The sequence below is a fragment of the Ascidia mentula genome, chromosome 8, assembly GCF_947561715.1.
Source record: "Ascidia mentula chromosome 8, kaAscMent1.1, whole genome shotgun sequence".
Lineage (NCBI taxonomy): Eukaryota > Metazoa > Chordata > Ascidiacea > Phlebobranchia > Ascidiidae > Ascidia > Ascidia mentula.
Window position 1 is genome coordinate 219630 of NC_138573.1, and position 26862 is coordinate 246491.

A 26862-nucleotide genomic window follows, 5' to 3' on the forward strand; every position below is an offset into this window, starting at 1 on the left:
TTGCTTGTAATAAATCCTTTGAAAAAAAATATGGTTGATGAATAAAAAATTGCGATGTATGTTGTACATAATTCGTAACCAACTTGCCATACGGTGGTTAAAAAGTCCTACCTCAGTGGCAGAGATAAAATTGTTCATGTCTTGGTCGTGATCATATCACCGTTATGCGGTTTAATTGGTCACGCCAAGCATACGTGACAGTGCACAAGTATGTCCGCTTTTCACTCTGGTTGGTGACGGAATGTGAGAAAAAGGGAAAACGTCATCCGCCAAACGAACGTGTCCATATATGGCTGAAAGCTCAGCCGGCTATTGTGCTCGAGCAAAACGGTGATAGGAGAGAGGTTTTCGCCGGTTCAGTTCAACCGCGGCCTTCTTGTAAGTTTGGAATAAAGCAATATGTTCAGCTTGAGGATAAAGTTTTGTATCAGAGGAGAAAGGCAAGGGTAATTTGTGTAGGTGATGTCAGCTGCAAGACGCGCCCAAGCGCTATCGCATTTACGGGTCTTTAAAACCCTTGAGAAGTCAAGTGCTTTGTTATAGTTAGCACAAAATATTGTGGAGCCAATTTATCACCACTTAATATTGGCCTGTCTTGAAAAGCCAACATTTGCCAGGTTTTTGAGTTACAAGGAGGCAACAGCAGCAATGAATTGCTTCCTGCCACGCTTAGTGCAGATGAGTGGCGTTTACACCAACACAGAAACACGCCTACTTCTGTAGGCAACCTACAGGCAGCAAAGTCGGTCACTTCACAAAGCTTCACAGTTTCCGCCTTTCTGATAACAAGGCCGGCATTTAACAAAGTTTGGGGTGTTGAGTTTTATTAACGTGAATCATATATTTGTTCTAGCGTCTGAACAACCTCAGCTAGTGAGTTTATTCAAACATAGACAAACAATACGTCACTGTACTGGCGGAACAGTTGGGAGAATTAAAAGCAGTTATTTAATCAGGGTTTTATTGCTGTGTAACCAAAAACTCTTCAGATGTGTTTCAGATGTGTTAGCGCATTACAAGACGTTTAGTAGGCAGTCAGTTATCATGCTGAACTGTTTTTTAACGGTTAATAAAGTTGCCATAGTGGATAACTCTGGCTACCTCATGTTGGTATATAGGGTAGTTGGATTACCCAGTCGTATTTTTTATCACTTTATTAGGACAATATTATTAGTGCTTCAAGTCAATGTGCTGGTACTTAACTGTACAAATTCTCACCAACGTGACCAGCAATTAAAACCACACGAGTATATTTGTGTAACTTGCTTCCCCTCAGGCCAATACAGGCTAGGCCCAACCTCTTGTACTTGATAAGGAAACTTGTAAACTGGGTCGCCTTGCTTCTGTGTTGATTACCGACACGTTTTAGTTGGTAACGAAGAAATATTTTGGAAAACACGATGACTGACATCGTATCTGGAGTCACTGAGGTGAGACGTTTGTTTGTAACACAAAAACTTATTCGCAAACAGATTGGTTTCTACTGTATAAGAAAAGTGGCTGATCCAGCTTGACTGCGATGCCAGTGAACCCTATATGACTGTAAAAGAATCGTTAATGTTTTAGAGTAGCAAACAACCGCAGCTTTTGAGCAATTGGTGTATGTTATACAAGCCGCTATAGCCATCGAATGAGAGATGTGATTCATTTGAAAATAGTTATTGTATTGCAGAAAGTCCTGACTCATGAGGTTGGAGCTGGGGCTCCTTGTCTGAAATGCGGGGACAAGTGTCCAGGGTTAGATTTACATTTTTGGAGGTGAGTTTTATGATAAAGTGTGCCATAATCACAATGCTGGGGCCACTATAATACCTGCGAATGGAATTAAAACAATGAATTGCAGCAAGATCAAATGGAAAATTATGAATAATGGTTTTTGTTACATTTCAAATAATGTTGTACCTGGGATTCCAACGGCATAAAATTTGGATTTTCCTAAACTTAAGTTTTCATTTATCAGAAAAATCTGCCGTAACTGCAAGTGCAAGCAAGAGGACCATGACGTTTTATCGAGCGTTTCTACGCGTGGAATCAACAACATCGGAAAACTACTCATGCAAGACCAAGAGACGTCCGCTAAGCCTACTATAACCAAGCCTCCCGCGGAACCGAAACCCCCCAAAGCGGCCGCCCCCCCACCAGCCCCGAAGCCCGCCAAACAAGTAGTGGTAAACGACCAACAGAACGGACAGGCGAAGTCAGGGGATCTTAACGTTACAATAGATATTGGCGGGAAAAAACACACACTGGACTTCGGTGGTCAAGTGACGCAAAACGAACTTCCCGCGCCACCGAGTTTCGAGGATGTTGAGACAAGTTTTCCTCCTCCACCTCCTCCTGTAGTGGAAGAACCCCTTCCTGAGATCCCACCTCTTCCACAGGAGTTTAATGAAAAAGTTGTTGTTGACGAGAAACCAAAGGCACAGGAGACGATCAGAGATGTATCGCCCGTGAAGGTTTGTGGATCCAAATATCGGTGTTCCCGGTTTGTTGCTTCCTCCATTCAACAATTAAAATATTTCAGACGCAGGAGACGAGGCTCACACCCACGTTGCCTCCGTCATCCAGTGATGAAGAGGACAAAGAATACGAATGGACTCCAACCGTTGACAACGAAAAGCTGGTAACTGTGACGTTTTATTCAAACTTGGAATTAAAGAGATTTTAAGTCACGTGTTGCAACTTTCCAAATCTAATTGCGCACAAATAATTGTTGAATTTTACTGGTGGAAACATTCATAAAGGCGACATTTCTCATAAGTTTGATGCTTTTAGCACAAAGTGGCTATTTTGGCACTACTTTCACGCTTGGGTTACCTGGGCATTCAAGCGTTTCGTTGGCCGTTCTGGCGTTAAGTTTGTGCAACAGAGAATTTTCGTTCCGATTGTCGTTGGCTAAGGCATTGAAACGTCATCCAATCGTGACGCTGCTACTCAGGAATCCCAATTATTTCCCCAAAAAACACTTTTACGTATTTTCCCTTCCTATTACATTCGTTTTATTTCGTTACCAATCTCGATAAACGCTGGACCCACAGCACAGGACCGTTTGCTAACCCCCGAACACCGGAAGTTTTGTGATATACGCAAACCACCGCATCATGCGCTGCCTGACGTGCTCGTACACAACAATCAGTTGCGCCAATTGCATGCAAAGTAATTGAGGCTCAACAACTAATTAAGTACTGGTCCAACAAATGCGGGCTTGTTCCGGGGGTGAAGTACATTCGATCTTAACCTATTTCGGAGAATTCCAAGCATATTTATTGTGAATCCTGGTGATTTCTATCGCCTGACAAGATGTAATACAAAGTTTTTCCTTTAAACTTTCGAATACCGAGATTTTTTGTGACGATTCTATGATTTTTAGTTGCTCAGGAAATTTAGATCTACTTAAAACTTAAACATGTTCCACGATTCACTTTGTTATTAATTATTAGAGTTCCAAATATTCCCATGCATACGATGCCCTACATCATCAGTAAACCCCATGTTCCCCTCTCTAGATCACAGAATACATCGAAGCTCTCCCCAAGGACAAACAACCGATAGTTGGAACTGCGGGAGCAAAGTACAGGAAGAAGCAGTTGATGAGACAACTCCCACCTCATGACCAGGAACCGTCGGAATGTCACGACCTGACAGATCAGGAGACGCAGGAAATGAATCTTTTCGTCAAACAGTACAGGAAGAAGGCCCTGGGCGGTGGAAAGGTTGAGGAAAACGGGAAAGTCAAGGTCAGTGGAACTCTTGGTGTTGTGTATTCGGTGTTCCTTCATACGGGACTGCAGTTGTTTTTGGGAATGCCGAGGATATTCCCACTAAAAGTAACCTCGGTGCAATTGTTTCGTGTAACTGGACAAAACAACGTTAAAAAACGTAAAATAAATGAATAACATATCTAATGCTAATTTCAACAGTCTTGTGCGGAATGCCGCCAACCCCTCAAAGTTGGGGATGTGATCGTTTGGGCTGAGAGAGCTGGGAATGAAAAATACTGGCATCCCGGATGTTTCAACTGTGCAGAGTGCAAAGAATTGTTGGTTGATCTGATTTATTTCTACCACGAAGACAAGATTTACTGCGGAAGGCATTACTGCGAGTTGCACAAGCCTCGGTGTGCAGCTTGTGATGAGGTAAACTCCCACAAACTTCTCCAACTAAGATTAAAGATCGTTGCTTTAACAGTACTGTGCTAGGGAAAGTACCCAAGTATGTTCAAATTACATTTTTGTAAACTCCTGAATGGCAATGTGATTATGTTGGACGTACACCTCTATATTTATCCTTCCGGTAAACTGTTTCGGTGTTGGCACTTTTTTACTTGTCTATAGCCGTAGAGCAGTTAGTTGTGTAAGCACAAGCTTGTGCTGTGAAACCGTACGAATTTGAAGATACTGAAACCCAGCCGTCAATAACAACTTGAATTTGTTCTCTCCATTGTAAGGTCTTTACAACCGTGCTGACCTGAATTTATGGCCCCTATTGTGTTTATGGACTTCCCTGGTTTATTGCGCCATGGATGTTCCAGCTGTGTTTCGACATTGCGTTCCGTCTCACTTGCACAAATGTATGTGTAATTCTATGAAACAAAATTCATCATTTAAATGTAGTGGGCAGTGTTACAAACCATTACGTAACCGCTTTTGTGTCAAGCTGTTAATTTGCTAAATGAATTCTTGTTTACACATTTTGTCCTTATTGAATATGAACAACTCATATCCCTTTCATAATTACACAACACGTCAAGGTTTTTTTCACAAAACTGCAAAGTCACAATTATGATTGTTTTGTAACAATAAGCCTAAATTAGCGGCGCCAACTTTGAAACTGCAACAATGGGTTTCTTTGCCAGTGGCTTGTCGAATAGCACGGCAGTGTAGGGGAAGCATGCAGTTCGTCACTTCCCCATGCACAAATAAGAGATAACGCCCGTGCTGAAGGCAGACCTACCCTTGCTGTACAGTGCTGGAATCGAACGTTCGTTTTACCATCACCATTTCTATTCGTTCTTGGACTTGCTATGAACGTTTGAAACGGATGCTCATTCCCAAGCGATCGTCGCTCCAAATTTGAGACATAGTGTTCTTGATTTTTGTGATTCCTTTGGGGTTTATGCAGTTCATTGTTGAACTGAAATTTCTTAGCTACGCGGAATCTGGCTTAACTTTTAGCTTGTGTTGTTTCTTCAAATTTGGGGAATATGCTGTATTGAAAATTATGTATTGGACAGAAACTTTTCGCATGTATGGCGTGCAATGCGTTATTGTGTGTCACGTTTGTAAGACACGCCTCGCATTCAATCAATATTGTTACATACTTGTGACGTAACAGTCGTCTTTATACTGCAACAATAATAGAAGAGCACAACCATTGTTTTCTTAACTACTGTTTTAACAATGTAGTTTTAATAAGTTTCAAGCATCTAGGTTTAATAATTGTTGGGACTTGTTTTCCGTGTTTCTTTCAATTCTCCACAGGATATTTGTTAATTTTTGTTAAATTACGTTTGCAAACCGGTTGGTGAGTTTGATGTTGGGGGATAGCAATCCACCGACCACGCTCACGTCCTGTTTATGCGACATCCAGAACAGCTGCTGTCTACCAAATGTCAAAAAACCGCCGTTTCTATTAAATCAACGAATTTGCATGTGCTTTCAACTGAATCTATGTTGAAATATCTGTTACAGCCTTGATATGTCTGGGCCCATTGTAATCCTCATAGTTGTCATAACTTGATGTTAAACAAAGTTTTTTTATTTTTACGCAGTTGATTTTCGCCCCTGAGTACACGCAAGCTGAGGATTGCTACTGGCATCTGAAACACTTCTGCTGTTGGCATTGCGACCAACCTCTGGGTGGAAAAAACTACGTTCCACACGACAACCAACCTGTCTGTATTCCTTGTTACGAGAAGTCATTCGCACACTCATGTTCTACATGCAAAGAGGTAGGCAAAAATTTGTACAACAAAATGCTATGCACTTTACCAACTATTGCTTGGTTAAAGTGGTTTATTAACGTGTTTATTTTAAATCAATCTGCAATTCGGTCTCCATGTTTTTTTAGTCTTGAAAAAATAGTTTACCGCCATATTGCATCCAGGCATGATATTCCCCCCCAAAATATGTAAAGATTAGAACCCGAGTAAACAAAGTGCTTTAACATTTGTTTGGGGCTAAATCCGATTGTGTCAAGTTCCCTAAATATACATGATTTATGAAGTTAGTTGCATTTTGCGCATAAGTCTGTAGACGTTTCTTCACCAAAGCAAAGACTTTGTTGATTCTGAATTAATAATGCATGAAGTCTTAGAATTCTAGATTGTTCCGCGCCTTTTGTCGGCGCGTCACGGGTTCCATATTTGCCCTCTGACAACTTTTATAACAGATTGTTCAAAAGATTGTTAATATCTGAAATAGAAATTGGACGCAAATCAAAAACAACTTCTGACAACTCTCCCAACATTATCCGCAGATCGAGAGTAATGACATTTGTTACGTCATAAATTAACCTTATATAGTCTAGTTGCAATCACATAATTACCAGTTGTTCTGTATGAAAGGTTGTTGATCATGCTTTGTCAATGTCAGACAAGGTTATAGTTTGCATGGTTTGCTGCAATTACTGCAGAACTGTTGCGCAAATACTGTGGTTTTGTATTATTTATGTGGGAGTTAGTGATAAGGATCGGGAAACAACAAGAAAGTCCAATCGATTCAAGTTGGAGCCGAATAAGAACTGGAATCGATAAATAGTTGTGCGAAACCAACATGATACGAACTTTAACGAATGACCATTGAACCGTGTCGCTTATCGTTCCAGATCATTGCACCCAACACAGAGTGGGTAACATTCGAGGAATTTCACTGGCATGCTCAACCTGAATGCTTCAAATGTACAGAATGTTCCAAGTCTCTGGTTGGCAAACCTTGTATTCCGAAGGGCGATATGGTTTTCTGCTGTTCCCAATGCAAAAGAGCCAAAATCCCCCCCGGGCAGTGATTCAAATCAGAAGTTCGAACTTTTGGAAATTACCTTCGGTCGACCTTGAATGTTGGCGATATTTCGTTGCAGTAAAAATTCGACTTTTTGAGAATATTTAATCGTATATTTTGTTAATTCGACATCACAATGCAATTTCAAAAGCTTCATTTGTTTGAATGTAAATTTGTATCTTCTGGAAAATTTTTTTTTTAAAGTTTAAACGCAAACATTCTGCCATCAGGACCAAACTTTGTTACATTTCGATGCTTGTGATTGATTAAGAGAAAAAGATTACTTTTGTGACATTTCTTTATTCCTGCGATCGTTTCAAGTGCTGTTGCAAGTTCTTCGCATTCCAGTTTTCCAACAAAAGTAAAACTTGTATGTTTTGTTGGACGTTGTTGCTCCTGATACTAACACAAGCCTTAACAGCAGCATATGTACGTCCTGGTGTGTAATATTGCGTGCCATATATAACTTATACTCGATTCAGCTTTGCCGTCCGCAGCTTCCCGTAACTCTCATCTGATGCAACGTTTGGTGACCCCGAAGAAGACACTCGTATTGTGGCTTCCGGCGAATGTAATTTACACGCTACAGCATCAACATAGATCAGTACTGGTTTCCTTATCGGTTTTGTGCTTTTTGAGCCCTTTGTTCATCTTGCCCTCTGTTGGTCGTTTGGCGCCACCTAGCGTGTGTGAAACATAGATTTTGGATATCAAACCCCACGAAATTGCTCAAACCTGACCAAAGTCCTCTGAATTGCTTGTTGCGCTTTTACGCTGCACGCAGAAGCACGCCCGCCTTTTTTATATATAACCGAACCCACACGTGTACGATCACCTAACACCGTGTATATGCCGTTCCGCTGCTAGGATATCACGTAACTTTAATTTGCGCTTCTTGTGTGTTTTTATGCCTCTTTCCATCCGTACATGGCCAGTACACGCATGTTCGTGCGTTCGATGTAAAAAATGGCGGAATATTGAATTTAAAATTTAATAAGTTTGTTGTGCAACCGAAGATGATCTTATAAGTTCACATTCGAGCAACAGAGAGCAACACTGTATCAATAGTGCAGGTCTTACTTGAATAGATTATGACTGCCATTCATCAGAGCACATTTCAACGTTATTGTGACTTCGTAGTCATGGTAATATGGTTTGGTATCAACTCGACTACGATCTGCTTTATTGTTTCAACATTGTTGTCAGAAATATTTACAAAATACCATTTTTTTTAATTAAAACAACGGCATGGCGAGAGAGTTGGAAAATTTGGGTTGGGGGCTTAAAAACTGAGTGCACTAGGGTGGTGAGAAAATCAGACGTTTTTCGTTCAACTTACAACCACTAAACCATCATAAAACACCACACGGCCGCAAGCAACCATGCAACCACTATACCACAACAACTAGTTCTCGAAGCCGAATTCATGGCACCAAGATCTTGAAGCCAATCGCTTGTGAATTGTGGTAGAAATACCTTCGCCCTGACAGACGCTCGCCGGGTGGATTGTGATTGGTCGTTCGACCACGTGTTGAAGAAGTTGAGTCCAGCGATGAGTTCGACATCCCTCACCCTCGCAACGTGTTGGGTCAGAATCTTGGGAGCCCAAACTCGAGCCTCGCCACCCTGTGATGGGAGGGGGAGAATAACTTAACGATGACCTTTGTTTCTCATTTTCACAAAAATAATTCATATTCATCATTATTTGTATCAAACAGAGCTAAATTCTTTGTTTATTTTTTTTAATTTTGACATATTTAAATTTGCACTGTAGTTTAGGCGTCACGCATGACTTACCCCACCACAAGGATAAACTTCAAAGTTGGGAATGATGAAACTCAAAACCTCCACGTCATCAGCCGATGACGTACATTGCGTAATAGGGGTTCCCACTACAACGCAACGCGTCATCACCACAAAGAAGTGGGAGGGAATGGGCGTGCCCGTTACGTCATCACCCAGGTACTTCCCCATGCTGAGCAGAAAAAGCAGAATGTCAACAACGAGGTTTCGTGGTTCGCTACAGCGAAGTTTGGGATCAAGTTAATTAAGATATTGAATTTATTCCTGAGTCAGCATTTGCGCTGTTGGTACATAAAATAGTGTTTCCACAATCATACGAAGTATTAGCACCACTACATTCTCATTGAACAAACGTCCCCCCACACCTTGTAAGGGTTTCATTCGTATCCGGAAGTCCGTCATAATTGTAATCGAACACGGGACCGGAAGTGACGGTGATTCCCCCGAAGGTGTTTGCCCATTTCGCTTGCTCCTTTGCGAGAAATCTCCAAACTAAAAACATCGTGAAATAAAGTTCGTGGGAGCGACTTTATTGAAGCTCGGGTTTTAACCGGAACTTCAACGATCAAAAATGTTGTGCCGCCAGGTGGGGCTGAAGAGTTGATCAACCCGGCGCAACATTTAGTTTTGATCACAAGCGATGCAGAAAAAGTTTTTTTCCCCGCCATAAAAACAACTGATTACTTTCTGTCGTAGCCGGATACATCGGGACTGAGTTGGTCTGGATTAAAGCATCGTAAACAGCGTCACCATTCGATAATTCTGTCAAACAAGACAACCAGGTTTGCAGAAGGTTATTGACAACAACACAGGAAGGGCGGGCGATTATTCTCAGATGCAAAAATGAAACTAGAAGATTCTTCTGGGATTTTTTGTAGCAAACGTGCAAATAAAGTTGAAGAAATAAATGAAATATTCACACATTGTGTAATGGTGGATGTTGTGATGATTTAAAACAAAATTACCGGGTGGATAGAGGAAGGATGGTTGTACGGAGTCTGTTGAGGTGTAAGATGAACAATTTGTTTGGAAATTCCCAATCCTGTAGTCAGCCCGGCTGCATCCGACTGGAGACGATAGTTGACGATTCTTTGAAACAAATGAGAAGAATCAGAAAGCGACATTTTCGGTAACTTTTTATCAATAGATTTTAGCATTTTTGTTAACAAGACCACACATTAACTTATAAACCGATACGTTTCAGAAAAGTTGGTTTGTTTTTCTCGCATCCAAAAGCGTTCAGATTTAAAAAAATGGTTTCGTGGGTAGAAAACGCTTGGGAACCACTGATGTACTTTATTCCAAGTTAAACTTTCCACTTTTCCGAATCCAACCATAAACTCACAATATCCTTTAAAGTGTAGGAGACGTACACAGGTTGTTTCCTGTCGAGGTTGAATTCGTTGGAGAAACTTTCTTGTCCGATTAAACAGTGGAGTTCCCCTGATGTGAGATATATACTTGGACGTCCATACAACGAATTCATCGAATCCAAAACTGAAACTGAAGAAATGTTCGTGAAGTTGAATGTGTTTAAGCATTAACCAGGATTTTGTATCAAATTTAACATCAAGGTCAGTTGTCACAGTCCAAAGGTCACCTTGCCCAAGGTCAACTGGCAGTCGAGCGTTCGCGTCTTGTTCATTCATTCCCTGCAAAGTGGATTGTGCAAAATATCTTCGTTTTTTTTAAATGGAGAAGTAGTTTTGATCGTTAAAGTAACGAGATTTCCCGTAGAAACAAAAATTACATAGCCATGTTTGATAAGACCCCCCCCCATTTTTTAACTATATCAACGTATTCTGGTGATTTCCCGGTCCGAATCACGTGATTGTCACGACTTACCGAACACAATTTGCATCCCAGAAGTTGTGAAGTTGAAGGTGGGGTGATTGTAGTTGAACACATTGCCAAACCTACACCAGGTGGTGGCGCTGGAACGTTACTCGGCTGCGCCATCACGTGGTGGAGAGCACCTGGCGTCCCGTTGTTTGGAGCAGGGTTCAGTGAAAGAAGATCTGAAAATATTCATTCGATGACGTCATAAAATTTGTACAACAACTTTTACGTAACCACCAGCGTAGTATTTGTTGTTTAACTTCGTCCCGTTGTATAACAGGTGAGTGATAATTTAACGTGTGAAACTCCACCCAGTTGAACCCGGATTTACCTGTTAGAAGATTATAAATTTCAATGCTTTCAAATGGTTGGGTCGTGTTGTATTGGGACTTGAACCCTGGGCCGTGGGCAGCAAATAAAGCCTGAATTAAATTGAATATTAGTAAATTAAAAAAGACCCACAAGTAAACATATTTATCACAAGTTAATCAAGCTGTATCCAAACATCACAAAGTATTTACGTGCATGCTCTGGAATTCGTTTTCGTACCCGTGCATTCCTCCATCACAAAAATCCATGCCCTCACTTTTAACCCTGTGATATTTAAAACGTTTCAAATAATCTCGTTTCGAAGATATCGATGTTGCCGACAATGACTTTCTAGGGTTAATGAAGGAATAAAAAAACACAGCTCCTGTGGATGATTAAATTCACTTGGATGTTATCGAGCGTCGAATGCCTGTATCGTAAACAGTGGTTACACAAACTTTTTTCCTTACTCTCCGTAAACAGTGGTTACACAAACTTTTTTTCTTACTCTCCAGCAAGCCAGGTGTCATCCACCACAAGTTGAACGTCTTCAATCCGGTCGTGGTTCGCGTAATGATATCTCTTAGGGAAATAATCTTGCTTCTGGTACGCCTTCAAATATAATTACCAGGAATTAATACTTTGCAAGCGCCGCAATAAAGGTGGCTCGAATTGCAGGAAATGCACGTATTAGGTGGAGGAAAAATCAACCATACAAAAAAGTGTTTTATTTCATGGATTGAAGTCAAACTGTGGCAAATCTTAAAACTCTACAAATCATTTTCACACAGAAATTCTGTTTGCGCCAAAACAGTTTCCATGTTTTCAATAAAATAAGAGGGCCCACATGGTCGTTTGTTTAGTGATTGATCCGCGCATGTGGGCGCACTGCACGCCATCAGCACTCAACAAACCCGGAGAACAACGAACGGAGCAAATATTTGCCACCTCACCAGCCAGTGTGTAGATTCCTGCTGACATTTTAGTTTGTCGACGATATCCTGGGGGTCGAAATGATCCCATAATGCCTCAGACTGACTTTTACCGATCCGACCAAGGGCTCCTCCATAGAAATTCACTGTGCTCGTATCGACTCCGTACTGGTCGATGTAACTGACTCTACCGCAACTTTGAGGGGCCATCCCTGTTAATGTCGTCAAGTTTAAACAAAATTCAAAGTTTACCGACAGAACAATCCGGCTTCTCGTCACATTGCTGGAAGAAACACAAACATGCTCTCGACAAAACTCAAAGGAACGAAACTCGACCCCGTGAAGAAGAAATTACAGTAAAGTGCTTCCAAAGATTGTTTAAATTATGAAGTTTGAGATGAAAATTACAACTCGACCCAACCCACGTCTCACCGTGATCTGCGAGCAACACCAGGTTGACGCAATTCTCCAAACCCCGCACGTTTAACCCGTTCATCAACAAGCTGATGATGTTATCTATTTTCGGGAGTTCCCCGTTCACCTCGTCAGAGTCGGGACCACCCACGTGACCTTCATGGTCTACGTCACTCACGTAAAGAACAATCAGACTTGGTCTGGAGTAAACACATATCATGTTCATTGTGAAACAACACCAGGCTTGTTCATTCGGTTTATTTACCCGCGTTGTTAACGATTGACAGTAACATAATTTTCGTTGTGGGAATATTTGCTGTTTTTTTGTACACCAGAGTGGCGCCCAATACTTTTGTCGTTAATATCAACAAGGTTTTCGTAGAAAAAAACAATTAATATTGGATTCAGTTGGGCGTCCTGTTGCATTCTACACTGACACTGTACACGTATATTTCATCGTTCAACAAAATACTTACCTCTCATCCGGAGTTAGATCGAGCCACTCGAGGGCGGTATACATTCGTTCCTCATTTGGAATGCTTCCATTATACGTAAAATAATAATCCGGATATCTTGTAATATTGACGTCAGAACCAGGCCAGAAATAAGTTGCAGATTTCTTGTTCTGATTACTGGCCGTCACCCATACCTGGAAACGTCACATTCACATCAGCACGGGGTGATGCAACGTATGACGTTATGGCAGTCAATGGAAAACACTTCCCACTACTTACAAGGTTAATGCATAGAAGTTGTTTATGTTTTCCAAAAGCTTTTACCCCGACTTGAAGCGGTCGAAGCAAGGATATTTCAAACAACAATATTGTAATATTTGCTGACTGTTATGTTGTACGTGTAAAAAAACATTTAAGCGTATTTTGACTGTTACGCCCACAACAGCATGGAAAAGCTAATTACACGGAACCTACAAAATCCACAGTACATATACGTCACACATACCGGTTCGCCGCCCCACCAGAAGGGGTGGAAAGTATTTGGAGATCCAAGATAGAAATCTTCCTTGTGCTGGTGGTCATACATGCTGTTTGATATTATGCCGTGATTTTCAGCATAAAGTCCCTTCAACAACATAACGTATAAAGTTTAAGTTGCAGCAGAAGTTTTAACAAAATCACAGTGACATCACAGTGACGTCACAGTGACATCACAGATTTACGCAAGTGTTGAATCGATTTAGTGGACTGAAGGTTTGGGGTTCAAACCCTACCATTCGCATAATTAGGTATGCTGTTATGTTTGTCAGCAGTGCATTACTAACAAATGTAGATATTTGTTTAAATCGCAGTGAAAAGCTCCTATTTCATGTCAACGCAAATTAATCTCAATTCTTTGGGTAGAAGAGCCAGGCGCCACTTTAACCCGATGACAAAACTGCTGAGTTTACGTGGAACGCACGCGTGTGAATGACGTAACTCACCGTTGCAATGGTGTAGTGACTTGGGAAGGTAAGAGTCGGATAAACTGCACGCATGTAAGGGGCATGAACACCGCACGAAGCTGTGGAAAATTCTTAGTTGATAATTTATAGAAAATAAACATTCGACGCCACTGTGAAGGTCTGATTTATGGATATCAGCAATTATTAAAATGTGCTCCTGGATAAACCTTGAAACACTTGTATTTCTGATTCTTACAAAAAATACGGAATATGCTAATGGCCCAACAAGTTTAGATTCTGAAGCAAATTTGACCAGAAAACCAATAATAACAACCACAACTCACCTAGTTTGTAAATGTTGGGAGTTTGGTCTCTATACAAATATTCTGCTTTAAATCCATCAATTGAAAACAAAATCACTGGAGGCTCCGCGAAACTGCATCAAAAAAGTTGGGACGGTTACACATACCATGTTTACAATCCATCGTAGCTATCATGTAAACCAACCCATCAGGACATTTTAATTCTTGTTCAGTCGAACACGGCGTTTCCACCCATTCTGGTTCACCTACAAAGCGCCAAACTTGATAAATCTCGTTTTAGTTTCCGCGCAAATGTTTCCAATCAAGGCTAAAATAATCAGTTATAATCCATCGCATTTTCCACTTAATTCTTCCGTTCTTCAACAAAATTTTGTTGAACACATGTTTTTTTGAACAGGAATTGCAAATTTAAAATTGGGTAATTCAAATGCAATAAACCTAAATTAAAACTACAAATCAGATTTGTCGTATGGAGCCCTCATTTTGCTTAGTTGGACAGACAATTCTCTTACCGTGGCAAGCTTGCAGGTAGTCAGCACAGCAATTCTTTGTTACCTCACAAGCAGTTGAACAATCACACCTCTTCCGTACCACCCCGCACTCTCCATTGCAAAGATATTCTGCAATCAACAAAAATCGATGACTTAACTTGGATATACATCGGAAACGGGGTTAAAATTTCAAACTGGAACACACGTAAACCTTACAGTCTGACAATTTTAAATTAATTTTTTGCTGTTTTAGAATTTCTGGTATTGGCAACTATATTATTTTTTTTTTTTTAAAGCGACAACACAAAAACCTGAATACTACTTTCAATTATTAAACATATACCTGAACTTTGTGCAAAGCATTCACATGCGTAAGAAAGCAAGATAAAGCAAAAATACAAGCTAAAGTGATTCATGACAAAAACTTCCTGGTACAAACTGGAACTGCACGACCTTCTCATGCATTTTAAGGGAGTTTGTTAAACGTTAACCAAAAGAACAGGGGAAAAAATGGTGGTTTGTCGACACGGGATGTCGATATGGGGTCGTAAAGCTGCTGGAGTCATTTAACAAACTTGTTCAATATTGGTACGGGTTTGTGTTTACTTTAGTGAAAAAAGGCGGAAATGCACATTTTAAAATCCTTATGGCGGCAAGAGTTGTTTGGAAAGTTAACTTTTCGTTTTTTGGCTTCAATACAAATTCACGATTATTTACGCAGGAAAACTTCGCAGTTGCTGCAAGCTTTCAACAAAATGACTTTACTTCCAGTAATACTATATTGTTACAGCACAACACGTAACAATGGTTTTATTGTGACAATGAATGGGTACAGAGAAAAAGTGCGGTAAAGGGCAACTAGTTTCTGTTTCCTGTTGCGGCAAAATGTGACAGTTGTAGCTTTTTGATAGACTTTCGAGCTCTGTTCTTGGTAGTGTAGGTAAAAAAGCAGCTAATATGAGTAATAATAACGAAACAGCAATCATTTTTTAAAAAAGTGGCTGAAAATGACGTACCTTGATAGCATGCGGTTATTGTACCAGTTTGCTGCGGCCTGCATCGTGGTGTTATCAGCCACGTTCAACCCAAGCTGTTTGTTGTGTAACAAGCGCTCTCGTAAAACGCGTAGTAGTTCCTTATCTTATTGCAGTAGCAGCAGGGTTAGAAATGAGCTCCAACAGCAGCGGTATTCTGTTCCATAAGTTGAAGGTCTTTAAACCAACTCGAGTTATTTCCAAACATAACTTGATTTGTAAAGAAACCAACAGGAACTCAACAAGTTTGACAACGTCCTCTGGTGACCTTACAAGCCATGTGTGTGTCGCTGCGGGTTGTCACGCTCGAGTAAGCTTGGAGCGGAGCGAAAATTTTCCATTGTAACGTCACAATCCCGATTTAGTAAAGGAGAGAGAAAGGAGGGGGGAGGCAGAGCGCGCGCCACATTTGAGAGAGGAAGAAGCGGCCAGACGCGATTTCTGCTGTTCGCCGTCGGCCAGACTATTTTTTTTTCTGTTTTGTCAGAAGGTGTGGAAGCAAAAAGTAGCTTTTAAGTGACAGTTTGAATGGAAATGTCCGGTCTCGTCTGCTTACAGTCAGGCAATATGTAACCGGTTCATACACCAGGAAAAATCTGGCAGGTGGTAACGCACTATCGGGTGGCGAAACCAGTAAACAGATAGATTGAATGCAAATTAGGTTTTGGCGAGGTCGCTTTCCTTGTTGTCTCGCAGCAGTTTGACACAAATCGTGCGTTTTGTGGCAGTTCTCAAAGAGGAAGCTACTATCTTAGTCAAAAATACTGGTATTATTTTTAATGACTGAATTATATTTCATTACAGTCCATGAATTGTTATGCTGTATTAAATATGCGGTAAATTCAATTTAAAATCGCCCTTAAAACGAGTCTATCAGTTAACCAGTTCGATGTTTGTATTTTGTTAGGGTTATTTTCAGTTAATTGAGTAATTTCATTGAAAATTTGATCTGATTTGTCACAATTTCATGTCAAAATTGCTGCTACAAGACTTACCAAGGCCATTTATTTCAGCAAAACCCCGGTTAGCGTTGAAAATATCCTTAAAACTGTAGATAATTGTTACCTGAAGGTAGATAGGGTGCGTCAAGTGCTTGCAACCACTAACACAGTGGAGCGTAAAAGTGTTGTTACCAAATTTCTCCACCGCCTACGTGAAGAAAAGAAACGGATTATTATGGACAGCAACAACGATACACCTTTGGGATTTTGGGGAACTGAGAGTGAGGAAGTGATATCCCGACAGTTCCCGCTCCACAAAGCTTGCCGCGACGGGGATTCGGTCACTCTTTCCCGGCTGGTTGCGATCGCGACACCCGATCAAATGGTGGCCGAGGACCAGTTTTACGGTTGGACGCCAATACATTGGGCAGCTTACTTTGGAAAGGTTTGTTGATAGTCCAAGTGAAACGGAGCGTGCCATCAAAAGCGCCACTCATTTATTTGTTTTGATCAGCTCTTGTGTGTTTTTTCATAACTACCACTTTCATGTATTTTTAACCACTTTTTACCCTGCTGCAACATGATTTAAACATTTTAACAAACAAACAAGCAATATTGTTGCTACTAAAAACTGAAGTGAGAATAATATAATTGTTTCGACCACAAAAACACATCTTACCCCATAGGTTATTTGTGTGATAAAATCATGTTTACGAATTGTTTGAATTCAGTTGCCACCCAGGCAGCGTCAAATCATCAGCACTCATAATGTAAATATTAGCCGCGTAGTGGAAAGAGCCGACTCGTCCCGAGAGATGGCGACCTCTTCTCTCTTCTCTCTTTAATTGCGCCAAACCACGCTTGGCAAACGAAAGGCGGAATCGATATTTATGTGAAACCGGGTTAAAAGATATGATGTTGGTTTGTGGTCAGGTGTCAGCAAATATTTCAGTTACTGTATGCGATATAGGGCTGGGTATGTGAAATATTAATAACTTCTAAATTGCTGCCCAAACTGACGCAGCATTAATCAAATTTAATAATTGCAATGAACACCAGCTCTAGTCATCGTATTATCGGTATTGTTGGATTTGTTGCCCCTCAAACTGCATCAAACACAAAACCTTTGTTGCAAGCTGCTGTTGTATTATCTTATCTTAACATACATTTTTAATTGGATATTTTCTTGTCAAACTCCACCTATGAAACTATCCTCAAATTATGATTATTCATAAACCAATCAGTGCTGCTTTATGTTGTATCAAACCTCATTGACAATTCGACAGGTGAACTGTTTGAACGGATTGCTACGCACTGGACTGAGCGTCAACATAAGGACATCCAGGTTCAAACAGACCCCAGCTCACATATCGGCTTTCGGGGGTCATCCGACCGCTCTGCTTGAACTTATGAAAACCGGCGCCGATTTTCACGCCAGGGTAAGCAGAGTTCTGTGACGAAACAAGTTAGCTGGTTGACGGACAATGGTTGTCGCTTGTTAACTTAATTGGACCAGTGTGTGTCTCTTTCATTGCTTGTTGGGTCCCATTGACGCCGTTTTATTGTGTAAATGATTATAATTGTGCTTTACATTAACTGTGTGATACTCTGCCAGGCAGAGTGAGGTTCGCTAACTCCCTGTGTGTTGCTGTGTGCAGGATTACCTCGGCGAGACACCAATGCACAAAGCTGCCAGGGTGGGCAACATCGAGTGCATCAAAGTACTGGCGCACAGTGGAGCTCATGCTAAGTAAGTTGAAACGTGTTTAATGCCATGCACAGATGCAATTACACACGATCTTATTAGACCGCAAAAATTTTGGTCTTCGTTGTATTCGACTCCGCTGCCCCAGGGCAACTGTGTGTAGTGAAATTGAACATGAAATTGAACTACATATAACCACGCAGTGTAGTTTGTATCTGTCACGTGTTACTACACGGGAAACAAACCACTCTTGTCATATGAATCTTGCTGTAATGAAGTCCCCGGAGACAATTTGAATCCCCGGGCACTGCAGGTTTGCTCTGTTCCTCGCCTGGGTTTCGTACAGGATGCAGCGCGTTGCTGTTGTTTACACCGGCCCAGAGGCAGGAGTAGCTGTCTTGCATACAGGATGCGACTTCGCGAGCGCAGAGGCGAGTGTGTGTGCGCGGGGTGCACGCGTATGCGCGCTTGGTTTGTCGTCGAGGCAACTTGCACGAAAACGTTTTTCTGCCAGGTGATCTTGTCGCTCGTAATACACATGTCCGGGTGGGATTTGTGGCGATAAAGTTGTTGTTTAGCAACCGCCTGGCTCTTGTCGCTTCACCGAATCAACTCTGGTCATAATCATGTTGTCGAATGTTGTCTGTGACGGAAATGCCATGTTTTAGTCGCACATTGAGGCCAGGAAAGTAACAATTGATATTTTATCACCATCTGCACACACTGTTCATTGCGCAACCTGTGGTTGAATCTAACAAAAACTAAAATTTAAAATTATTGACAATTTTAAGAAAGTTTTTAGCATTCGAATGTAAGACGATCCATAAACTTACGTCCGATTTTAAGAAAATCACCAGTTTTTAAAAAAACAGTCATTTTTTTATTATCCAACGAGTCAGCCGGGTTTTTCTTTATGTCTGAGCAAATGACAGATTATGAAGTGGCGTAACTAAAACGACGATTATGTGAAATCCAGTGTCCGTGGCCTTCTATTGTTCTGTATTTCCATTAGTGCAGACGCGCGTCAATGTTGGGGCAATTAGCGATTATTCCAATTAAAAGACGAACAATGTATGACCTTAATCCACTTCTAACGCCAGGTACGCATTGAATAATTATCTGTGCTTCTTTTCTTCTGTTTTAATCGAAGTGGAATAAGTTAATCCCCACCTTCTAACGAACGTTTCATTTTCTTGCATTAAATAAATTTTACTTGAATTCATCTCTAAGGTTTTTATAAACCCGGAGACATTCGATACTTAGACTTGTGTCAAACCACAATTTACTTCAGTGGAAATTTCAAAACTTTTCGCACTGAGAAGTCCTACTATCGAATATTTGGTTGAAATGTTTTATTTTGTCTCAAAATCACTCAAAAAAAATAATTCGCATCAAAAACTCTAAAAGGAAATACAGAAATGGAAAGTAATCAATAATTGATGAAGAGAGTTGAGTGGGAAGTGATTCGTATTCCATCTGTTCACAGAATTCTTCTTTATTTACGTTTTCGTTCGCTTACAAAGTGATGAGAACAAGAATTTATTGATTACTTTTGCAACCAGTGCCCCTGTAGTGGTTGTGGTTGTAGTGGTTGTGGTGGCCGTAGTGGTTGTGGTTCAATCTTGTCTTGTGGCTGATTAGTCAAAGTTCTGTTCCCACAAAAAAAGGATTGACAGAACCGAAGCAACTTCAACAAAATGTGCCACAGGATTGTAATGAATTTTGTCCCCCCCTTGTAATGAATTTTGTCCCCCCCTTGTTTCAACTTTCCTATGTTCGACCAAATATCACCTAGCTGTGAGTCGTTATTTTGATTCAACACATTTGCCTGCAAGTTGTAGAGAAGCTTTGACGATGCCGCTTGGAACTCATTTGAACTTCGGCCAATCACGCACGCGAATTGAACACTCGAAAAAATGGCGGGAACTGACCCTCGTGGCCCCGCGAAGTGAACAACCAACCGTTTTGTGACGTAACAAGTGCGAAAGCAGGGCTCGAAATGAGACTGTATTCTCAACCACGTGGCGGAAGTTCTGATGTTGATGTTATCTGCTTCTGGCTTCAAATGGATGGTTTTCAGCTGTGGGTTGTGTTGTATTTCAAGGTCACTTAAAACTTATGTTTACCTAAAAACAGTGGTCGCTGTTGGATGAAATAACAACAAATTGGGTTTTAATATTTCATTGTTTAGTTTCGAATGCTGATATTGCAACATGTGGTGTAATATGATATCGGTTGGCTTCATCATCGCAAATACTTCCTTCTCTATAGTTGAGCCCGAAGCACAAATTTTTGCTTCACATCTAAAAAAAAAAACAAGTTTGTTTTTACTGACGACCGTTATGACGTCACAAACCTTTGTCAAGTGCAGTTAAGTGTGTCGGTTGATAACGATTCGAATGGTTGAACACGATATGCAGGGTTTGAGATATTGTTGTCCAACCTTCCATATGTCTGGACCGAATGAATATCCTTGTCTGGGTATTTGACTTGAGGTTGTTCTGTGTAGCGAGGAAACCTTTCCAATTGACAATCGTTGTAAGGTTTTTGTCACTTGTGGCTCAGACGTTTCAAACTTTTCTTGGAGTTGGAGTTGGACAATTATCAAAACTTCTAGGTTACATAAACAAGGAATTAGTAAACAGGTCTTGTGATGCATTATGTACACTTCAATACCGCCCAGTCATTATTATTTGCTTGCAAATCAACCAAATGTACGTGATTTGTGTGACGTGGAAAGTTACTACGCCCATCAGAAAACATCGTGCACTTACTGCGTGTCGGAATATTTTGTGAATCGAGTCACCAAGTCTGTCTTGTTGTCAATTTGCTTTTGTAGTTAAGTTGCTCTCATTTTATTTGCAAAAAATGCATCGTTTTTGTAACTAAGTTTGACTTTGAGTTATTTTGAAGTATATTTGTACTGAAGATATCACAAAGATTTACCTGGTCTGGAGGTTTTTTAGATTGGACTGAAAATCCATGGCCTAAACATTTATTGCTGAGCACGAATCACTCTAAACTGAATTTATTCCACTTAGTATTTGCAACGACAATGGACACAGTGCAGGAGATCTTGCGAAAATGCAGAACTTCATCGAATGTGCGCGCGTCTTGGAGGAAGCTGTGTTAAGCCTTCAGTCGCAATCGAACGGTTTCATGAACGGTGAGAGCAAGATTGACAAAATTCCACCATCTTTCTCCACAACCATCAATTTGTGACTTCTAAACTTGTGTTATTCTGTGCAGGATCTTCAGGCCATCCCGTTACCAACGGCAACGGCCACCTACCAATGACGAACGGTTACAATAGTCACGTGAACGGACATCATCCAATGACGAACGGTTGGAACGGTCACGTGAATGGTTGTTCGGTGAGAAAGCGCGGGGTCGACGATGAAAGCATCCCCAATCTCAAACGAGCAAGAGTTGTCGGTAAGCTCATCTGCGCCATCTGGCGGTTGTGGTTTTACGCATGTTTTTGTCGAATTTGTGAATTCTGAATGTTTGAGATTTGAAAAAATGTCCCGTTGTTCGATGACGTCATACGGTGGTTTTATGTTGACACTTGCTGATTTGCTTAAATTGTCACAAAATTATTCTCTCTCACACAATAACACGACCCACAGATGAACGGCTCTTCCTTCCCACTAACCACCCAACTGCGTCACATCCGGAAAATCCCTCTCAAAACGTCACAACGATGGATTGTTGCCATGACGATAGATGGGTTATGGCGGGAAATACAGTCCACCCTATCGCCCCCGTCCAGTCCAACGGCTACTACTGACCTCTCAATGACGCCACAAACTTACGTCATAAACATGTTACGTCATCAGATCGGATGAGATTTTTCTCTGTAGTAACCACGGAACTCTGGTGTTTTTATCTCCAGAGCGACACCAAACGTTCGAAAACTACAGTGATGACGTAGCCATGATAAACGAGGCTTCCTCCCCAAATTTGTGTCCGACGCCTGCAAACAGTCAAGAAGCAATGACGTCAGCCGAAAAATACGTCATGCGTCTGAAGGGGATTCCCCAATATGAAGACGAGTTATTTAGTCCGGGAGACTGGCCGGAGGGGTTGGAGACTAAATCGCCGAATAATTTACATTCGCATTTCGTCTGAGACACAAACACACACCACACATTCCTTCCTCTCGCCTTGTGTTGTCACGTGCATATCGCATAGCAACCGTATGACGTCGATACGTTTTCCGCAGAATCCGTTCCTCGGTATTTCGCTTGTGACGATTCCTTCCCCCCCAACGCGAGTTCCCCCGAAATTCTAAAACATCAATCCATCGAACATGACGTCACAATGAACGTCGAATCAGGCGTTGAATTGAAACCGAACGAAGTTTCCGAATTCCGTGGTAGTTTCTACGCCCAGTATCTCATGGAGCGTCAGATGCAGATGTTCCACGGAGTCTGATCCCTTCTCCTCCTCCTCTTCTCATCCTCCTCGTGTGTTAACTTCCTCTCTTTTGCTTTGTTACGTCACAACATCGACCGTCCGACGCGACTTCGATTGTAAAAGCTGCTCTCTTGTTTTAAACACGACAGATCCGCTCCCCCCATTCGAATTGACGAAATCCACAATCGACCAAAGGATGGAAGAAGACGAATGCCACGCCCACTACCCGACCACACCCCCGGAACCGGCAGTGACGTACTTCAATGACGTGTGTTCCCCGAGGGCCCCAAGCCCGGGCATGGAGTTCCGGTTTGAGGACAGGTTGGGAAATGATGAGGATGACCTTCAAACATGGGGTCATCTCCATGGTTACGGTGACACGGCCGAATCCTTACCCGAGCAACCTTCCACAGCTGAAATCAACTCAACCAAAAATTCCCTGCAGGTTCAAAAGAAGTTGAACGGTTTAACGGACAGAGGGTGGTCATAGACGGGCGCAGTGGATTATTCCGTTGTTCTGTTGTTTATTGTTACGCGAAAATCGCGCGTTTTCTCGCCGCAAACGTTCGTAATTATCGAATATCGTTTGATCCCGGTTCTGGGCGTACTCTATTCATCCTGCCTGTCTTACGTCCACAGCTGCAATCTGCAACATGTGTTTAAACGCGTTACGTTTCCGTTGATAAGTAAAGTTGAGTTCAATGGGACAGTCCGTTACAAGTTGTTTTAGCATACGTAGCATGTAGATATTCCACCGACCAACTTGGCATTCGTTACAACTCAACGTTCAGTTTAAAACCAGGCGCTTGAAGCCTTTAAACTCACTGTTATAATTTGATCACTGATGCGCATTTCTCAACAAACATGGCAAAATTTTACGCAAATCGCGTCTAAACTCTAGTCCTATTAGCTGCAATTTGAAAACGAGTATTTCCATGTTAGCAAAGTATAAAGTATGCTGCTTGTAGATTAAATGCAACCCATGGGACCCTAGCTGGTAAAACGTTTTGTGGCTCGTGTTCACAATACTGCGCAGTTGCCGTGTCTTGTGTAAATTTAACACGTTTCAGCAACTTCTACCCTTGACCACCATAGTTGGTAGAAAAGTGGTTTCTTTTGCACATTTTGTTCAACTTTTAGCTATTGGTGATTGCACAATTCCATTGTACGCAATAATAACAAAGCGGCCATAAAATTTAAAGTGAAGTTTCGTGGTGACTTTCTCGCAAACAACCTTAGGCAAAATCCCATCTTTCTTCGTACATTATTGTTTATATGTTGTATGTAAAATGTTCCATTGTTATTTTTCTCAGTGCGTTTTTGTCACTACTGGTTAACGAAGGCTGTAGCAGGCTATGGAATTTCGTTATATAACGAGCAAGTTTTGAGTGTCCGCCAAAAAACTACTCTCTAAACGCTGTACACCGCGCTGCAAATATCCACAGACTCCCACCGCTGTGCGTTTTCACGCATGTTTTGTTCTTGTATTAAGTATGACGCGTGTGTTTCTGGGGGCGATTATTTTTTTGTTGTTGTTCTGCGTTTGTTTTATTTTCTAGCTTGTTTTTTTTAGAGAGGAAACAATTTCAGGGAAATTTGTATTTTTATGATTGATATTTGAGGTGAACAGAACAGAAACACGGAAATATCTCAATTTACTAAAAGCCACTTTTCCTGACTGCGCGACATTCAGTGAAGTATTTCGGTGTTTTCAGATAACTAAATAATATCGCTGCAGACTGTCATATGTTTTAAATACCACCTGAGCTTTTACAAGAACCACGCTTGGCTGTGAATGTTGCGGGGGAAATATTTATTCCACAGTTGGAACACAAAAGGGGGGGTGGAAACGAACAGAATTTATCACAGTGGCAGAAATAAAATTTATTAAAACTTTACATCCAGACATATCTCTCATCCAATCTCTTCATCAGAATCAGGAGCTAATACAACAATGGAATGGTCTGGAAGGTTTTGACTTGCTTCAAAGAAAACAGATCGAATTCTTTTATAAGAAGGTTCGTCATCCTCGACCACAACATTCTGGTCTGGAATCTCTGGGCTCACTTCACTTTCCACCATCTCATTCCTGTCGTTATCCACATTTACAACATCATGTAATTTATGTCCGTTGGTTAAACAAAAGGTTGGTTTTGCTTTCCGTGAAGTTGCTGCACGAGGATTTGTTTTTTTGGTGCTCGTACGAGATTTGTTCGTGTTATTTTGTGCATTACGAGGTTGTTCAGACTTCTTCTGTGTGACTGAATCTTCATCTTCCGCTACAGTGGCAAGAACAAAATTTGCACGGAAATAATGTTCTTGCTCTGTGCTAATGATGAGAGGTTTTCCACCGATTTCAAAATGCATCTCAACCTCAGTACCAGCGACATCACAGAAGGCCAGAATTGCTCGAAGGTCTTTTAAACAAAATGTTACCTCCGTGTCAATTCCAACCTAAAAAAAAGTTATTCCACACTTATGTATGATAATTCTGGTGACAAATGTTATATTACTGTTTATAACAGATCACAAATATATAGAATATAGTTTCTTTTTTTTTAGATACAAACAAATAAAGTTACCAATATCTTTAAAATGATGTGGTTGTGAAAACCAGAACATTGCAGTGGATTTTTATGGAGTAATTGACAAAAGAAATATTGCAAAACATCAACTAAATACCTGAAAATCTGTAAATTCCTCTGGGTTTAAAGTCATTTCTGTTCTCATAATTTTGGCATTTTCATCGTCCTCGTTAACAAAACTTTTTAATGTAATCTGACATGGAGCCACATTCATCGATATTTCCTCCAAACCAGTAGAGAAATTTACAGCAACATCTGATAGCAGTTTGTGTTCACATTTCAACACATTTGGTGACAAATCTTTTGCAAAAACAGCCTGCAAGCAAATCATTTTAATAGCAGTGCCAGGGATGAAATTTCACCAAATACTATAATAAATGTGACATGTTTAGTAACATGTTGCCAAAACAATAAACATGAGATTTTAGACAAAAACTGAAATCAAAGAAAAAAGAGCTTTGCAAAATTCAAACTTTCCGGCAAACTAAATGAATTTTTTAAAATAACACAAAAACTTAACACAGTTGATGTTTGTACCAAAAATATTCTGTGTTTCCAACCTGCAGTGTTTCACATTCTTGAAATGTCAAATGGTGCGTTTTTGTTATTCCATGTCGACATTTTAACTGAAAAACTAGTTTGCATTCGCTGTCGTCAAAGTTTATGTCACAAGACTCCACTGATCGCTCAATTGTGCTCAAAGATTTGAAAACTGCAAAGTAAAATGTACAACTAAATAGTTTTTACAAAACTAGAAAAAAAATATAAGAATAAAAACAAAATTAAAGGTCTGGGTTTAAACTATTGTTGCATTAAAGTATTTGGAACACGTGGGAATGAGTTAATATATTTTGAAAATTTTTGTCTCATCAAACAGCAGTAACAAAAAGGAACACACTTTATACCTTGTAACATTGTTTTAACCGCAACTTTGCATCGAAAACCACTTTCTGCATCTTCAGACAAAGTGTTATTGTCTACGTTCGTCTGTTCAAATTCGTAACTTTGAAACATCGGCTCCAGAAACAGAAAACACACATATGCAGATCGCGACGAGTTAACAGTTTTTAAGGCCAGGCCATTTTCTAACGGCTCAAAGTAAATTTCGGAACCGATTTTGGCCAAACAATGAACAGCTTTTGCAAATAACTTCACGTTTACCGCCGGTAAAACGCATTTCATGATGATATTTTGGCATCAACCTTTTGAAGTACATTCACAGACCAAAATTCATCGTTCCTGCGACACAAAATATAATCTGCAAATTACAATAAACCAATTGCATATTACATATTGCATAAATAACTGAATTGTCAAAGTTATTAAAAGTACAAAACCGCCAAAACACGAAAGGTTGTGTTTTTTAATGGCACCACCTACCGGCAGATGCGCTAACTTTTCATTTAATTTTTAGGATTTCTATCGAGGGTAGTCACATGACTAAAAAGCTTTGGAAAATGTTTTTATTTTAATATTTTTAAGTTTCCAATACGGGTTACATTGCTGGGTTGCTATACGTCAAGATTTCACGTGAAATGTCCAGGGTTTTAAGATTTAACTTTGCGTCCAGGGAAAATGTTGAAAAGTGTTTAAATGCACAGAATTTTTTATAATTTATTTGTTGCAGGATTTTTGCGTATTCGTCTCCACAAAATAGTCGTCTTAGTGTC

The 26862-nt window shown here is 40.6% G+C and overlaps 4 protein-coding genes across 7 annotated transcripts; 2 read left to right on the forward strand and 2 right to left on the reverse strand.

Moving 5' to 3' along the window:
* Nucleotides 1–1138: 1138 nt before the first annotated feature.
* On the forward strand, nucleotides 1139–8013 carry LOC145911147 (testin-like). Its single transcript, XM_082998399.1, has 8 exons — nucleotides 1139–1430; nucleotides 1673–1758; nucleotides 1961–2456; nucleotides 2525–2623; nucleotides 3507–3737; nucleotides 3921–4136; nucleotides 5771–5950; nucleotides 6826–8013. Exons 1-8 carry the CDS (start codon nucleotides 1401–1403, stop codon nucleotides 7003–7005), a joined length of 1518 nt encoding a protein of 505 aa, XP_082854525.1. The 5' UTR covers nucleotides 1139–1400; the 3' UTR covers nucleotides 7006–8013.
* Nucleotides 8014–8276: 263 nt separating this feature from the next.
* On the reverse strand, nucleotides 8277–14238 carry LOC145911145 (venom phosphodiesterase-like). Its single transcript, XM_082998396.1, has 18 exons — nucleotides 14202–14238; nucleotides 14039–14130; nucleotides 13734–13813; nucleotides 13256–13375; nucleotides 12772–12944; nucleotides 12314–12495; nucleotides 11903–12093; nucleotides 11458–11561; nucleotides 11162–11225; nucleotides 10972–11062; nucleotides 10647–10819; nucleotides 10402–10453; nucleotides 10147–10304; nucleotides 9767–9890; nucleotides 9486–9563; nucleotides 9167–9293; nucleotides 8796–8973; nucleotides 8277–8624 (listed from the first exon to the last, which is right to left on the reverse strand). Exons 3-18 carry the CDS (start codon nucleotides 13785–13787, stop codon nucleotides 8343–8345), a joined length of 2151 nt encoding a protein of 716 aa, XP_082854522.1. The 5' UTR covers nucleotides 13788–13813; nucleotides 14039–14130; nucleotides 14202–14238; the 3' UTR covers nucleotides 8277–8342.
* Nucleotides 14239–16559: 2321 nt separating this feature from the next.
* Nucleotides 16560–24208, forward strand: LOC145910966 (ankyrin repeat domain-containing protein 10-like). 4 transcript variants are annotated; one of them, XM_082998193.1, is made up of 6 exons: nucleotides 16560–16928; nucleotides 17770–17922; nucleotides 18142–18233; nucleotides 21230–21354; nucleotides 21438–21623; nucleotides 22757–24208. In XM_082998193.1, the coding sequence occupies exons 1-6, from the start codon at nucleotides 16719–16721 to the stop codon at nucleotides 23095–23097; spliced, it is 1107 nt and encodes a 368-aa protein (XP_082854319.1). In that variant the 5' UTR covers nucleotides 16560–16718; the 3' UTR covers nucleotides 23098–24208. The 4 variants fall into 4 exon arrangements, with proteins under 4 accessions (XP_082854319.1, XP_082854321.1, XP_082854320.1 ...); XM_082998195.1 differs by having other exon boundaries at nucleotides 22414–22802; XM_082998194.1 differs by lacking the exon at nucleotides 22757–24208 and adding an exon at nucleotides 22084–22557.
* Nucleotides 24209–24415: 207 nt separating this feature from the next.
* LOC145911368 (cell cycle checkpoint control protein RAD9A-like) lies at nucleotides 24416–26427 on the reverse strand. The gene is made up of 4 exons (XM_082998689.1): nucleotides 26098–26427; nucleotides 25753–25904; nucleotides 25290–25508; nucleotides 24416–25061 (listed from the first exon to the last, which is right to left on the reverse strand). The coding sequence occupies exons 1-4, from the start codon at nucleotides 26372–26374 to the stop codon at nucleotides 24522–24524; spliced, it is 1188 nt and encodes a 395-aa protein (XP_082854815.1). The 5' UTR covers nucleotides 26375–26427; the 3' UTR covers nucleotides 24416–24521.
* Nucleotides 26428–26862: the final 435 nt, after the last annotated feature.

Excerpts from the sequence above, each read along its gene's own strand:
- LOC145911368 (XM_082998689.1), bottom strand. The coding sequence starts at position 26,374 with ATGAAATGCGTTTTACCGGCGGTAAACGTGAAGTTATTTGCAAAAGCT. Across the intron at positions 25,509-25,752 it reads AAGAATGTGAAACACTGCAG|GCTGTTTTTGCAAAAGATTT; the intron begins GTTGGAAACACA and ends ATTTGCTTGCAG. Across the intron at positions 25,062-25,289 it reads AGGAATTTACAGATTTTCAG|GTTGGAATTGACACGGAGGT; the intron begins GTATTTAGTTGA and ends ACTTTTTTTTAG.
- LOC145911145 (XM_082998396.1), bottom strand. The coding sequence starts at position 13,787 with ATGCGTGCAGTTTATCCGACTCTTACCTTCCCAAGTCACTACACCATT. Across the intron at positions 12,094-12,313 it reads GGTGTTGCTCGCAGATCACG|GGATGGCCCCTCAAAGTTGC; the intron begins GTGAGACGTGGG and ends CGACATTAACAG. Across the intron at positions 9,294-9,485 it reads GTATCCGGCTACGACAGAAA|TTTGGAGATTTCTCGCAAAG; the intron begins GTAATCAGTTGT and ends CGATGTTTTTAG.
- LOC145911147 (XM_082998399.1), top strand. The coding sequence starts at position 1,401 with ATGACTGACATCGTATCTGGAGTCACTGAG. Across the intron at positions 2,457-2,524 it reads GAGATGTATCGCCCGTGAAG|ACGCAGGAGACGAGGCTCAC; the intron begins GTTTGTGGATCC and ends AAAATATTTCAG. Across the intron at positions 4,137-5,770 it reads GGTGTGCAGCTTGTGATGAG|TTGATTTTCGCCCCTGAGTA; the intron begins GTAAACTCCCAC and ends ATTTTTACGCAG.
- LOC145910966 (XM_082998193.1), top strand. The coding sequence starts at position 16,719 with ATGGACAGCAACAACGATACACCTTTGGGATTTTGGGGAACTGAGAGT. Across the intron at positions 16,929-17,769 it reads GGGCAGCTTACTTTGGAAAG|GTGAACTGTTTGAACGGATT; the intron begins GTTTGTTGATAG and ends ACAATTCGACAG. Across the intron at positions 21,624-22,756 it reads CAAACGAGCAAGAGTTGTCG|ATCCGCTCCCCCCATTCGAA; the intron begins GTAAGCTCATCT and ends TAAACACGACAG.